Genomic DNA, 13,006 nt, shown 5'->3' on the forward strand with positions numbered 1-13,006 from the left:
CTATGTGAGACCCTGTCTCCAAAATCAACCATCATTTCTGCCTCAGAGCCTATTTTTTAAGCAATTTTGTATTTTTACAAAATTGACCTGGGGTACTTGCTGTCTGGGATCTTTTCCATGTAGTCTAGTTGCTCTAGAACGAGTTAACCCTTTACAGGAAATTTAGCCGCTATTTTATTTTATTATTGTGCATATGGGAGTACTGCTGCCCCGTGGACCAGTCAACAGCAGCACAGGACTCAAGGGAATCCACAGAGTCTGTACTTTGACTTTTTTGTCTCTGGGTAGGAGAAAGGACACATTTTTCTTGATGATTTCCTTCTTTATTCGTCTTCCATATTCTCCATTATGTGTTCTCTTATCTATCCAGAAGTGTCCCTTCTGTCTTTTGTTGGTTTCCTTCTCCTCTCTTAATGCTTTCCTCCTAACTCTCAATCTTGATGCTTTCCTTCTCCCCACACCCATTCACACCATGCCAGATACCAGAGAAAGGTGGCAGTGACAGGCACAGCAGAAGAAAAGACATTCTGGAGTCTGGAGTCTTGTGGCCTTATCTATCTGAGATTTAAACATTAGGAATTCAGTTCCTGGTGGGCTAGAACTTCAATTGCTACATGGCCACTGGCATGGGAGGAAGGGTTGTGCATATGCACATTTGTGTGCGTGAATGCATGCGTGTGTTCGTGTATATTTGTGTTTCCTCACATGTGTGTGCATGCTTGTGTGGTGGGGAATCAGAGGACAACTTGTAAAATCAGTTCTTTCCTCCATGTAGGTTCCATGGATATTAAACTCAGGTGTTAGGCTTGGTGGTGAGCTGCTTTACCCACTTATCCAACAGGTCCTCAGCTTCAATTTTATCTAGACATTTGTGGTTCTTGAGGCAAATATTGGGCTTGCAGTTAAATGTTGCGTACTGGCTTGATCATACTTGATTGCAAGCTCTGTAACCTCTGACTCGGGGCCCTTGTCTTGTAGCACTTCTTCAGTTATAGGCTTTTATCAGAGTTAAGTGGAAGTAGCATGATGCATGACACATAAAACATCAAAAAATGGTAGAAATAAGAACTAAAATCTCTTATTAACTTAAAAAAGTACCTATGTATATTATTAGTCAATTGTGGTATATAATTGATAGGGTCAAGAAGAGAAGATTCTTTCAAGCATCATTCTTTGTGGGGGGGAGTCAGAATTTATCAATTTACCTTTTACCCTTAAGCTTTGCCATTCAAGAAAAATGTTTTGGAACTTGTGGGCTAGCTCTTAGTTAAGTGCTTAGTGTCCTTGGGGCTATTGGCTGGATCCCAGCACCCCTGCAGCCAAACCAGAGCAACAGAAAGTCTTTTAGTTATCTACACAAGTGATAATATCTCTCTCAACTGTACACTTTCTTGCTTATTTTTTCTCTAAAATATAAATGATGGTATATCTTGCCTTTAATACCAGCACTCAGGAGACAGAGGTTAGGGGATCTCTAATGCCTAGTCTGCATTGGGAGTTTCAGGTCATCCACATAGAGCTACACAGTGAGATGCTGTCTTAAAAAAAAAAGGAAACAAATATTGTTTAGGTAAAGGCCCTTCTAAGACACTAAAAAATTTTTTGAAATTACTGAATCAGTTGAATTATAAGTTGAGAGTGTTTTGTATGCTTTTCTCCACTTATGCAATAACCAGCTCTCCTTGAATGGCTTAGCTTTTGTTGGTAGTCATTTTTTATAGTGATTCTCTTCTGGAAGGAGCTTGTGTGGGGAGATGTGCATGGAAATGCTGTTATAAGCAGCAGGTTATTTTAGCGTACTGTAGTTGACAATTTATTTGAACACACACCTGTTTTGTTGAATGGTGGCAAATGCCCCAGTTTGGTTTGTATAACTGAGTATCTTTTGGGGGACTTGAGAGCAACAAGAACTTTGGTCTACCTTATAACTGCTTAGGTAAATGATTAAAAACAGCAGAATTCTTCCATAGCCACAGTTTGAAACTTGCTTTTTCTGAACTCCAGTAAGGCTACAGTGAACCAGAGTTCACGTATTCTTCTCTTAGTGGAAATCACGTAATAGACCATTAAGAGGGAGTCCTTCAGATAGCGTCTGGCTTGCTCCCTTCTTTATGGAAATGGGACAGGATGGATATGTTCAGCAAATTCCCATGCCTGTAATAAGGACAGAAGATCAAAGACTGCCTGTGATGTCACATTGCTGGGCTGCTTCTCCTGTCTGCCAGAAGGGTTGCTTTCCAGCTTCCTATGGAAACTATTCCCAGGTCACCACTGGTACTCTGTTCTGGAGCTTTGCACAGTAGCCTATGGTGTTGTAGTTAGACCACTTGTTGCTACTTGCTGCCTCTGAGATCCATGCTCACATCCCCGTTTTTAGGCACACAGCCAGTCTATGTTGCCATTAAACAAGTTGTAGCACTCTACTCACAAACCCTGTAGTAGTTGAAGCGGCGGGCTGCATCCCCGGCACCCGGCCGCCCCCACGGCTAGCTTTACCCGAAATAATTACACCGAAACTGTATTCTTTTAAACACCGCTTGGCCCATTATATCTAGCCTTTTCTCGGCTAACTCTCGCATCTAGACTAGCCCATTTCTAATATCCGTGTAGCTCACGAGCTGGCTTACCAGTAATGATCTTAACCTGCAGCTGCCTGGAGTGGGAGAATCATGGCTACTCTCTGACTCAGCTTCTTTCTCCCAGCCTTCTGTTCTGTTTACTCCTCCCACCTATGTTTTAACCTATGAGGGCCAGCCAAGCAGTTTCTTTATTGCTTAACTAATGAAATGAACAGATTGATATATGACACTCCGCCATCAAAACCCCATTTAAATGCTTAGCCTCCTAAAAGAGCCAGAGGTCATGCTGGCAGCACAGCCCAGAAAAGCCAGCATTTCAAAACACTGCGGCTTTTTTTCTGCTACCACTGAATCAGGAAAAGCTATCTTAAAGGAGTTGTGGCACACTGCCAACAAGCAGAGCCCAGTCGGGGGGAAAATGCAGCTAAACTTTGTTTTTTAGTCTCCAGAATTCCTTTCCAAGCTTTCTTAGATTTTATGTGGATTTTAGTTGGCCATGTGGGTACCAATTTGTTGTAGGGAGACCATTTGTTGGTTCCCTCCTGCTCAGCAGCTCAGCCCTGAAATAACCACACAGATTCTGTATTAATTAAATCACTGCTTGGCCCATTAGCTCTGGCTTTTTATTGGCTAACTCTTACGTATTAATTTAACCCATTTTTATTAATCTGTGTATTGCCATTTAGGCCTAAGTAGCCTGGGGGAGTGGTCAGCCCTTGGCAGGCTGAAAGTTGGAGTCCAAGCCAGGGCAACTGCCAGGCCAGGGGCTTCCAGTCATTCCAGACTTCTTGGATATAGGGCTGTTAGAATGCTGAGGTGATGCCCCCAGCTTAATATTATAGTGTTTAGCAAGTTTAAGTGTTAACACTGCCACTTTGAGCAGGTTGCAGATTTGTGGTAGCCCTCCATAGATCAGTTGAAACGTGTGGGGTCTGGGGAGGAGATGACTCAGTGTGTGAGAGAGTATATGAGAGACTCTACAAGACTGCAGTTCAAATCCCCAGCATTCACATCAAAAAGCACTGGGGAATGTAGGCAGGAATCCTCTAATGAAGTCAGCCAGCTTCTGATTCAGTGAGAGACTCCTATCTCAAGTCAGTATGGTGTGATGAGGTACCTCTCCGAAATCTTTTTGAGATTTTACTGCTGCCAGCTGGGGAGGAACCCAGCCCTATAAACACTTGTTCTGGATTGCAATTCAGAGCTCTGAGGAACTCCAAATAGATCTACACATATCTTGCTGTTAAAATTTTGTGCAAAGGAAAGTTTAAGTAGAAGTTAAAATAGAGTTCTTAGAAGAGCAGTGCCTTTCTGTTGTAAGAGGCCACTTGTTTGTTCCCGGCTGCTCAGCCCTGAAATAATCACAGAAACCAAATTATTTGCAATACTGTTTGGGCAATAGCTTAAGCATATTTCTGGCTAACTCATATCTTAAATTAACACATTTTTATTCATCTATGTATCACCATCAGGCTGTGGCTTACTGGGTAAAGTTTGGACTCCAGCGGGGCTACATGGCTTCTCCTCTCCCTGCCTCCTTTCGCCCAGCATTCAGTTTAGTTTTTCCATTTGGATTTATAAAAAATCCGGTTTTTACTTTTGAGTGTTTAGAATTTTAGGATTATTTAGTAAGAGACTCTTAAATAAATAACATGCTCTTCATAGAAAAGGAATGGAATTCCGTTGTTTTCTTACACTAGTTTTGAAAAATCTAAATACAGTTGCTTCCTATTTCTCATGGTATTTCTTACCAGCATTAGAAGAGCTGATAGTTAGCAGCTGGGGAAGGGTGGGTCCATTCTGAAATCAGCTTGCCCTGATCTCAGCACCCCCTTTCCTGTAGACTGCTTAAAAATTAATTTACTGTAGACATTGTGTTTTTCCTGGGGAATGGCATCTGTACTCCATATATTCCAGAAGATCTTATACATACATATCAGTTTTGGCTTTGTCCTTGCCTCCAGTCCTGAGGTCAGACTTTCTGGAAAGGTTCACCTGGTCTGTTTCAGCTACTCAACTCTGATAGAAGCAACCATAGAAAGAGGGACAGGAGAAAAGGAACCTGCCTGCTTGTTAAGTGTCATTTACAAAACCAGTGGGATTCAACTCCTGCTCCAGACCTTCCTCCTCACTTTACCTATTGATGACTTGCTCCTAGGACCCCAGAACGAGCTTTGAAATTTCTTCAGCACAGGTTTCAGTTGTAACAACAGAGCCTTTTAAACACAGAGGTATTATAACAATTGAGGACCAGCCATTGTCTCTGAATAGATAGATGTAGACTTGACAAAACCACAGCACAATTAATAAAGCCTGGAGTAGACTCCAAGGATGCAGACACATAAGTAGTACTGCTGTCCCTAGATGTCTTCACCCCTATTCATCTTGCCACCCTTTGTGACCGATCCTCTTTACTAATGCTATTAGTGCTTCCTCATCTCACGGATTACCTCAGAGACAGAGATATAGAGTCCATATGGCACTGCTATTTTAAGGCTTCTCTTTCCCCCCACATCTCAGTCTTAACAGTGCTCCTATGCAGCGGTTCAGGGTGGGTCCTCTTATTCCTATTGAGTTTCAAAGGCACTGAGGCTTTGGCAGTTTGTGTGATTTTTGTCTTCAGCAGAGTAATGAAGAGATCATCCTGTATCCTAGCACTTCTGGTCATGCAGGTCCTTTAAGGAGCTAGAATGGTTCCAGGGTGTCTCTGCGGTATTGACAGGTGCTGGGTTGCTTGTTGAGAATACAGCCTTGTTTTATCATGTTGTAGAATGAAGCCATTGTAAGCCAGGAACAAGTTGCCTTTTACACTGTTGTTAGCAGCCTTATTTGGAGATATTTTCAGTTTGGAAGAGACAGTGACAAGACTGACAAGAGCTTTCCCAGATGTTTGGCATCACAGAGTGACAGAGTTTCTTCTGTGTGTCTGTCTACACTGAGTGCACTTCTTGTTTTCTTAATTTCAGTGCTGTTTGAATTTGGCCTTAGTGTAGCATTAGACTTCCCAGTGAAAAGGCCAGAGTGTCTTAGTTTGGCAAACTATTTACCTTTTCCCCCCTCTTGAATAAAATGTGTAAAGAAAGAAAGCAAGCCTTGTAATCTGTAAGAGAATTCCAGTACAGTAAAAACATTTCCATTTATAGGTTAGGTAAGGTGAGAAAGTGTTAAAGAGTTGGATATACTGTTAATAGTTGAGAGGTTCAGGGAAAGCATATGGAGTACTGTATCGGTGAACTGCAAGTTAATTGATCTGCACACCACCTATCTGCAGGCCTGTCTCCCTCTCCTCCAGGGCTGTTGCTGTTATTAATTCCAGGACTGTATTAAAGAGTAGTGGCGAGAGGACGCATCCCTGCAGCACTTCTAGGATTGTCTTAAACTGATCACTTAGTTCTCCATAGACTTTGACTGATTCAAAGGTATCTTTATAAACATTATCTGGTATCCTTATAATTTTCTCTGGGTACCTGTAGAACCTCATTGTTTTCCAAAGTCCTTTCCTCCAAATGCTATCAAATGCATTCTTGAAGTCAATATAACAGACATATAGGTCTTTTCCAAATTCTTCATATTTTTCTGCCAGTTGCCTCAAAGTGAAGATCTGATCAATTATGTTCCTCTTAGCTCTGAATCTGCCCTGGGCCTCTGCTAGGATTTCTTCTGTTCTGCCCTTGATTCTTTGCAGAATAATGGAGGAGAAGATCTTGCTGCTATGGCACAACAAACTAATGCCCTTGTAATTTGAGCAATAAAGATTGTCCTTCTTGTGTATGGGAATTACGACTGAGTGCTTCCATTCTGTGGAAATCACTTCATGTTCCCATATCTTTCTGAAGAGTCTGAGAAGTGCTTCAGCCCCTGAGCCTATTGTAGCTGCCTCCAGCTCCTCCACTGTGATGTCATCCACCCCCGGGACCTTTCTGTGTTTTGTTCTCTTGATAGCTTCCTCTATCTTGATCCTGTCAATATTTAATATTTCCTTATTGTTTCTGGTGTTGGAGTGGCTGCCGAAGGTCATTGTATAGGGTGTCAAAGTATTGTCTCCATCTTTGCTTTATTTTCAACACTTCTGCTGAAAGTCTAAATGAGCTGCAGGCCATGGTAAATAGAGTGGTGGAAGTCAGTGAAAACCTTTGTATGAAAGTGAACATCAAGAAGACTGAGATATAACATATGGGAAGGGCGCACAAAGATTTTAACATGCCTCATCCTCCTTTGCTGTGACTGTCACATCACAGCCCACCTTAGCCTTTCTTAAGTTCCCTCTTAACACTGAGTGGCTGCAACTTCTTCATTCAGCTGGGTAGAGGTGATTCCTGGCCAGTTACCTGTAACACAGTGAGCGTTGTGGCCAGACCTAAGAATTATTATGTATCTTGAAAAGTGACATGTGACAGTCTTGTTTGGTTTTCACCTTTCATAGAAAAGTTCTGAAATACAATTCTTGAAGTAAAAACAGAGTTCCAGTCTGCCTCTGGGCCTCTGGGGAAAGCAGAAGAATGATGGTACACAGGGCCAGCTGCATGTGGAGACTGTGTGTCCCTGCAGTACCCTGAGCTCTCCTACTGCACGTGCACCTTGCTGGTGAGGAGACTAATTTTGGTGGTTGCATGCCAGCCTCCACTGACCATAGAGAAAAGGTCAGTGCCACATCTCTTTAGGAGAACCAGCAATGCTGGAGACAAGGCCCTGGGGGATAAGGCCAGTTCCCCCAGGCCATTGTAAAATAAAATTTTAGCATTATGTTTATAAAGCGTGCTCATTCAGGATAGCAAAAATTGCTCATTTTTACTTTATTTAGAGGAAACCAGGTAATCCTATGAATTGGGTGTTTTCTATGTTTCTGCATATTCTCTAATGTGTCATAATGCCCTGACTGGTGACATAGGTATGTCTGTTTCTATGTCAATATGGCACTCTTGATGGATTTTGGTAGTGCGTAGACATAAACATTGTCTAGGTCGACTGAAACTTAGCATGCATGTGCACTTCTTGGAAGTCCTTTCAGTCAGTGGTGACCCCATTCTTAGTTCTAAGGCAAAGAACCCCTCAAGGACATTCTCTAGGATATAAAAACAAGTTCTCCATTTGACAAGGCCTGGCAGTCCTGTGGTTCTGGCTACCCCTGGGGAAGTATTAGCTGTTTGCTTGTTTTTTTCTGGCAACCCCTCTCTTCTGCTGTATTTTAATGGTAAAGGAGAGGTTTTGATAGTGTCTGGCAGTCATTTGTGTGGCACCTTTGTGTAAACAGTCCTGCCCCTTCTGTTCTCGTTGACAGCTTTCTGTGGTGACTTTGTATGAAGCTTTCTGAAAGTTATTTGTTGTGACTAGGAGTACATATTTGCTGTCTCTCTGTTATGTAGAAGTCCTCATAATATAAACATTAAGCGACACATGTTTGTTACCACCCTCTGCTTTTTTAAACAGTAGCAAGATCCTAACTTGAACAGGAAACCTCCCAGACTACCTTACATCGGGGCTCTATTTAGTTCAGGTTGAAGCAAGTTTGAGAGATTGTGTGAGGTCAGCTGGGGTTTTGGGGACGCAGCCCTGCCACCCCTGTTACTACAATTGTGTCTTCCTTTCCTGTCTTTTTCCCATCGAGCCTCCCTTATGGCATTTACTTGTGAAACTCCAGTGAACTGCAACAGAAGTTAGAGTACCCAAAAGACCATATTGCTTAAGAGTCTAGAGTTGCTTTTGTTTCTTTTACTTGCTTTCATGTGTGTGTGAGCACACTTGTATATGCAGCTGTGCATGTGCATGGGCCTATTGTCTGGGCAGGTGCAAATGTGTGTGCATGCCCATGGTGCCCTGTTCTGTGATCAGTTACACCTTGTTCTTGGAGACAGGATCCTTCAATCAAACCTGTAGCTCACTGATAAACCCTGTCTCCTCCTCCAGAGGCTAAAATTACAGCCGAGTCACCATGCCTGTTCAGCATTTAGGTGGGTTCTGAGAGTTCAAACTATAGCCCTCTTGATTGCCTAGCAAGCACTTTAACTATAAAGACACCTATCTTCTCAGATTTTGTTTCTTTAATCAAATTTGGTGAGCAGTTAGAAACGGCTCATGTGTAAGAACTTGCCTCCCGTTCTTGTTTGCCCAGAACATGTCAGTGCCCGTGTGAATAAGCATTTAGTGTTGTCTCCATCATCTCTTTGACCATCCTGTTTTTCTTTTCTTTCACCTTTAGCTCATTGGCTGTAAAAGCTAAAAACGGGCACTATTTTTATTGGTGTTGATTGGGTTCATGGAAATTTTGTTGGAGTAATTTAATCACAAATAGTTTCTTTCTGGTACTATAAGTGGAGCTGAATACTGTTCAGGCTTTCCAGAAATATTTTCTTCTCTTTCCTGACTGAATTTTATTCTTTTACTTGGATTACCCATTTCTACCCTCTAGAGTAAGACTGTTCTTTTATTATTAACTTTAGACTGGGGAAGTTCATTAGTGGAATACTAAGTTGTTGAGCTAAATGGAGGAGCCTCTGATCCTCAGAGATTGTTCTAAGGCTGGGGCTGCAAAACCAAATGCCCATAGGAATGGGAAGGCAGAAGAGTGACTGTGGAACAAGGGTCTTGTAGTCCCTGTCACATCTGAAAAGTCTAATGCCACCAGATGGTTTGATTCCCCCCCCTTCTCTCTGTGTCTCTCCGTGTGTGTGTCTATGTGCATACGTGTATGTGTGCTCAAGCAATCTTATGATTGCTATATGTTGACATAATTTTTCTTTTCAAGTATGGATCAGATAGTACACCTGCCATGCCCACATCAGAAACCCACATGACCCATATACAGTTTGTCTTTCAAACACTACCTTTCAGCATGATGGTATCAGTGACCTGAGATGACCTCAGATCTCATTTGCTCACTTCTGATGAGCACATTCCCTGACAAAGGTATAGAGCTTACTCAGAATTGTGTGTTATAGTCTTCCCTACCCTTTGGTGACCTCTCTCAGTGCAGAGCAGACTTTTCAAAGGATAGTGGAGTTTCAGGATGCTAGATCTCCTGTGGAACATCTCAGATTGTGCTCCTCTACCCCCAGCCCTGCATACACCAGAGTTTTCAACAGCAGTGTTCTTAACGGAACCAGAAGAATCTACTAAAACAGAAACTGGCTTCCACTGTCATTGAATGTGCTAGCAGTTTAAGATTGAGAAGTTGAAAGCTAATCATTATTCTGCCCAGTTATCGACTTGTTATTTACTTAATTTCTCTTTCTTTCTTTAAAGATTTGAATATGGAATTCAATCCTTCAGACCATCCTCGGGCCAGCACAATATTCCTCAGCAAATCTCAGACAGATGGTAAGTTACTAATTCATTTGCCTTTAAAAATACGGTTAGCCTAAATAGGAACATTGCTGGGATTTGATTTTTCAGTGTATGATAGAGTTCCCTTTAGTGGTCCTGAAGTAGTGTCTGGTGATTCCCTTTGTTTATTCTTTAGTAATGAGTTACAGTTTTAGAATTTTTCATTTGAAATAATTGTCTTCCTTTTGCCAATTAGCTGGGTTGTCTCTGCATATATTCCACATCAAGATTCGAGTCAGAAATTTCCCTTTAGGTCCTAAAGTTTAGGACATGATATTTATATAAGTTCTCAAAGATCAGATGTGTTCACTAGTTAGATAATAAGTAAAATAAAACAAAAATCTAAACAATTGAAAGCCAATTAACTGTCTCAGTCTTGTCACTCAAGAGTTCAAGTGAACCTACATGTGACATAATAGATATATTTATTTATTTACTTATTTATCTGTTGATCTATTTATTTATTTAAGCCAAACTTTGAGTAGTCAACTTATTCTAAAATTGTTAGAACTCTTGCACTCTATCCCAGGTATGTATAGGATTTCTCCTACACTGTGACATTGTCTCTTCTAGTTTACCTAACTGTTCTGGCTTCAAAAGAGAGAGAAGATAAATGCAGATTCAATCTTCATAAATCTTTTTGGACACCTATAGAGTAAGGCATAATGACAAAGTGACCATGGTATGTCTGGCAAAGAGGAAAACTTGCAGAGCTACCCTTGACTCTGGACAGATTGATGGCTCTAATTTAGATCTTGAAGAGACTACAGAGAAGACAAGTATGTCTGTGACAGTAGTGGATGGTAAGAATTGAAAGTGGTGAGCAGTGGTTGGTGCCAGCCTTGGCAGGATACAGTGCTGATGCAGTATGGATGGTTTTCTAGCAGGCCACTTGAAGTCTTTGGCACAGCTGTTGTTGTTGTTTTTTGTTTGTTTGTTTTAAAGTCTCCAAGAGTAAGAAAAGAAAAATCAGTAAGCACCAGACACTTGTGATTAAAATAAAGCCCAACCAAAACTTTTCCTGTGATAAAGGGAAGCTGCTGAGAGGCATGTGAGATATTACAAGCAAAAACAAAGTGGGTGTATGGGTGGGCCTTTGGTGAAAATGGAGATAAAAACTTGATCTTCCTCAAATGCTTAGACAGTGGGGTGAAACAACAGTTATGAAGCTGCCCGGCTCAGTTCAAGTTCTTCCTGTTGAGCTCAGCTGTCTTCCAAACCATGTCCTAGAATTGGCAGAGCGGGGTTGGGGAGGTGGGGGTGGGGTGTCTTGATTGTCCTAGCACAAGGAAATGACCTAACAGAGGAAGGGTTATTCCAGAAATAGGTTAAGGTCAATCTCCTTTCTTCTAGAGTCCCTCTTCCTTCCTTCCTTCCTTTTTTTTTTTTAATAGAACTTCAGATCCTTGTATATTGCTTCAGTTTCTCCTCACTACTAGGGCTTTCCACTCTGCATGTAGACATAATTGAGTTTCATATTACAAACAAAAGAAAAAGTTACCTCTTCCAGTAAGTATACCTCTCTGCTTTTTCCGTTCAGACTGCTGCCTGTGCCTGAGATTCAGGGGGACATTAAACTCCTTTGCCCCTTAGTGCTCAACTTCTTCCTTTCTACAGACAGAGTCATTTGCTGAAGACATTTCTGTGTAATCACTGGTTTTACAAAGTAGCTTTTTAATGCACGTAATAATCTTGGCAACTTTAATGACTTATTTTTGAGTGAAGCAATTGTAAGGGATTTGGTTATTTTATGAACTGACTTTGAACAACTTAGTGCAGAAAACTTAAGGCTACCATTACTCCTCTATTCATAAATGCCAGTCAGGACAGTTGCCCCACATGCTGCCCGACTGTATTGACCTGCTTCCTCCTTAGTTCTCTCTGGGAACCTCCCTCTCTTGAATTTCTGAGTGACTGAGAGAGAATGGTCCTGATGGGAGCCTTTGTTGGTCACAGATATTTATTTATATTATGATTTATAATAGTAGCAAAGTTACAGTTATGAAGTAGCTTTGAAATAATTTTATGGTTGGGAGTCAATACAACATGAGGAACTGTATTAAAGGGTCAAAATGTAAGGAAGATTGAGAACCACTATGCACAGGGCCAGCATATTATGCAGCCTGTATTCAAAGTTGCTGCCTCTCCTCAGCCCTTAATCATACCACTAATTTATAGCCACTTTAGCTCTGAATACCTGAGCTGAAGGACTTTCACTTACTTCCAGCCCTGAGTTACTGTGTCAATATAATTTTTCTAATTTATTTATTCCTTAGCAGTTTTACATATACACACACTCAGTGCACTTAAATTGTCTTCCCCGCTCCATACTTTTTTTTATTTTTTTCCAGATCTTTGTCATGTTGTTCAGGTGGACTTCTAAATCTTGGGCTCTGGTGTTTCTCCCTCTTTGCCTACTAAGTAACTGAAATTGTGGGCAAATGCCACTGGCCCTGGCTTTTTTTTTTTAATTTGATTTCATCTTCATTTAAAACTTCTAAAAGTTGTTGGTATCCATTAGTGTACATCGTTTCGGGGAACAGCATATTTGCCTCTGTGCTATGTACTGGTCAACCTAGGAGTTGTAAGCTGCTAGACATCATCTTACTTCCTTTTTTTTTTGGTCTTAAGAACACTGGCAATCCTCTCTTCTGGCTGTTTTTAATTATACAATACATAATCACTAACTGTATAACAGTTTTTACTAACCATAGTCTCTAACCTGTATTTTTTTTAACTAACCATAATTGCTTATCTGTATAACAGAACAACAGACTTGACCATTTCTGTCTTTGTACCAATAATTGATAACACTCTGTCCCATCTCCCATGTTCCCAGGCCTGTAACTACTGCTGTATGCCCCACTTCTATGAGCAGCTTTTTGAGATTCCATGTATCAAGAGGTCACCCATGTTTTTGTCTTTCTGTGATGACCTTTTATTTCACATTAGATCTCAGATCATTCAGAGTAAACTTTTAGGTTTGTGTTTTTGAGACAAGGTCTCCTTTAGAAATAAACGAAGATCTGCTTACAGTCCAGGCTCCCTTCCTGCAGCCTCAGGAATGACCTCACCAGGATGCCTTGCCCAGTGCTGGGAAGTGTGGC

General features: G+C 41.3%; 1 protein-coding gene across 1 annotated transcript in view; it reads left to right on the forward strand.

The window, feature by feature from the left end:
- Nucleotides 1–13,006, forward strand: part of Ccny (cyclin Y) — an 83,407-nt gene that overhangs the window by 28,261 nt on the left and 42,140 nt on the right. Inside the window, exon 2 of the mRNA XM_075977746.1 lies at nt 9,819–9,893. Coding sequence (XP_075833861.1) covers nt 9,819–9,893 — 75 coding nt within the window. The remainder of the gene's footprint in view (nt 1–9,818; nt 9,894–13,006) is intronic.

Source organism: Microtus pennsylvanicus, chromosome 6, assembly GCF_037038515.1.
Source record: "Microtus pennsylvanicus isolate mMicPen1 chromosome 6, mMicPen1.hap1, whole genome shotgun sequence".
Taxonomy (NCBI): domain Eukaryota; kingdom Metazoa; phylum Chordata; class Mammalia; order Rodentia; family Cricetidae; genus Microtus; species Microtus pennsylvanicus.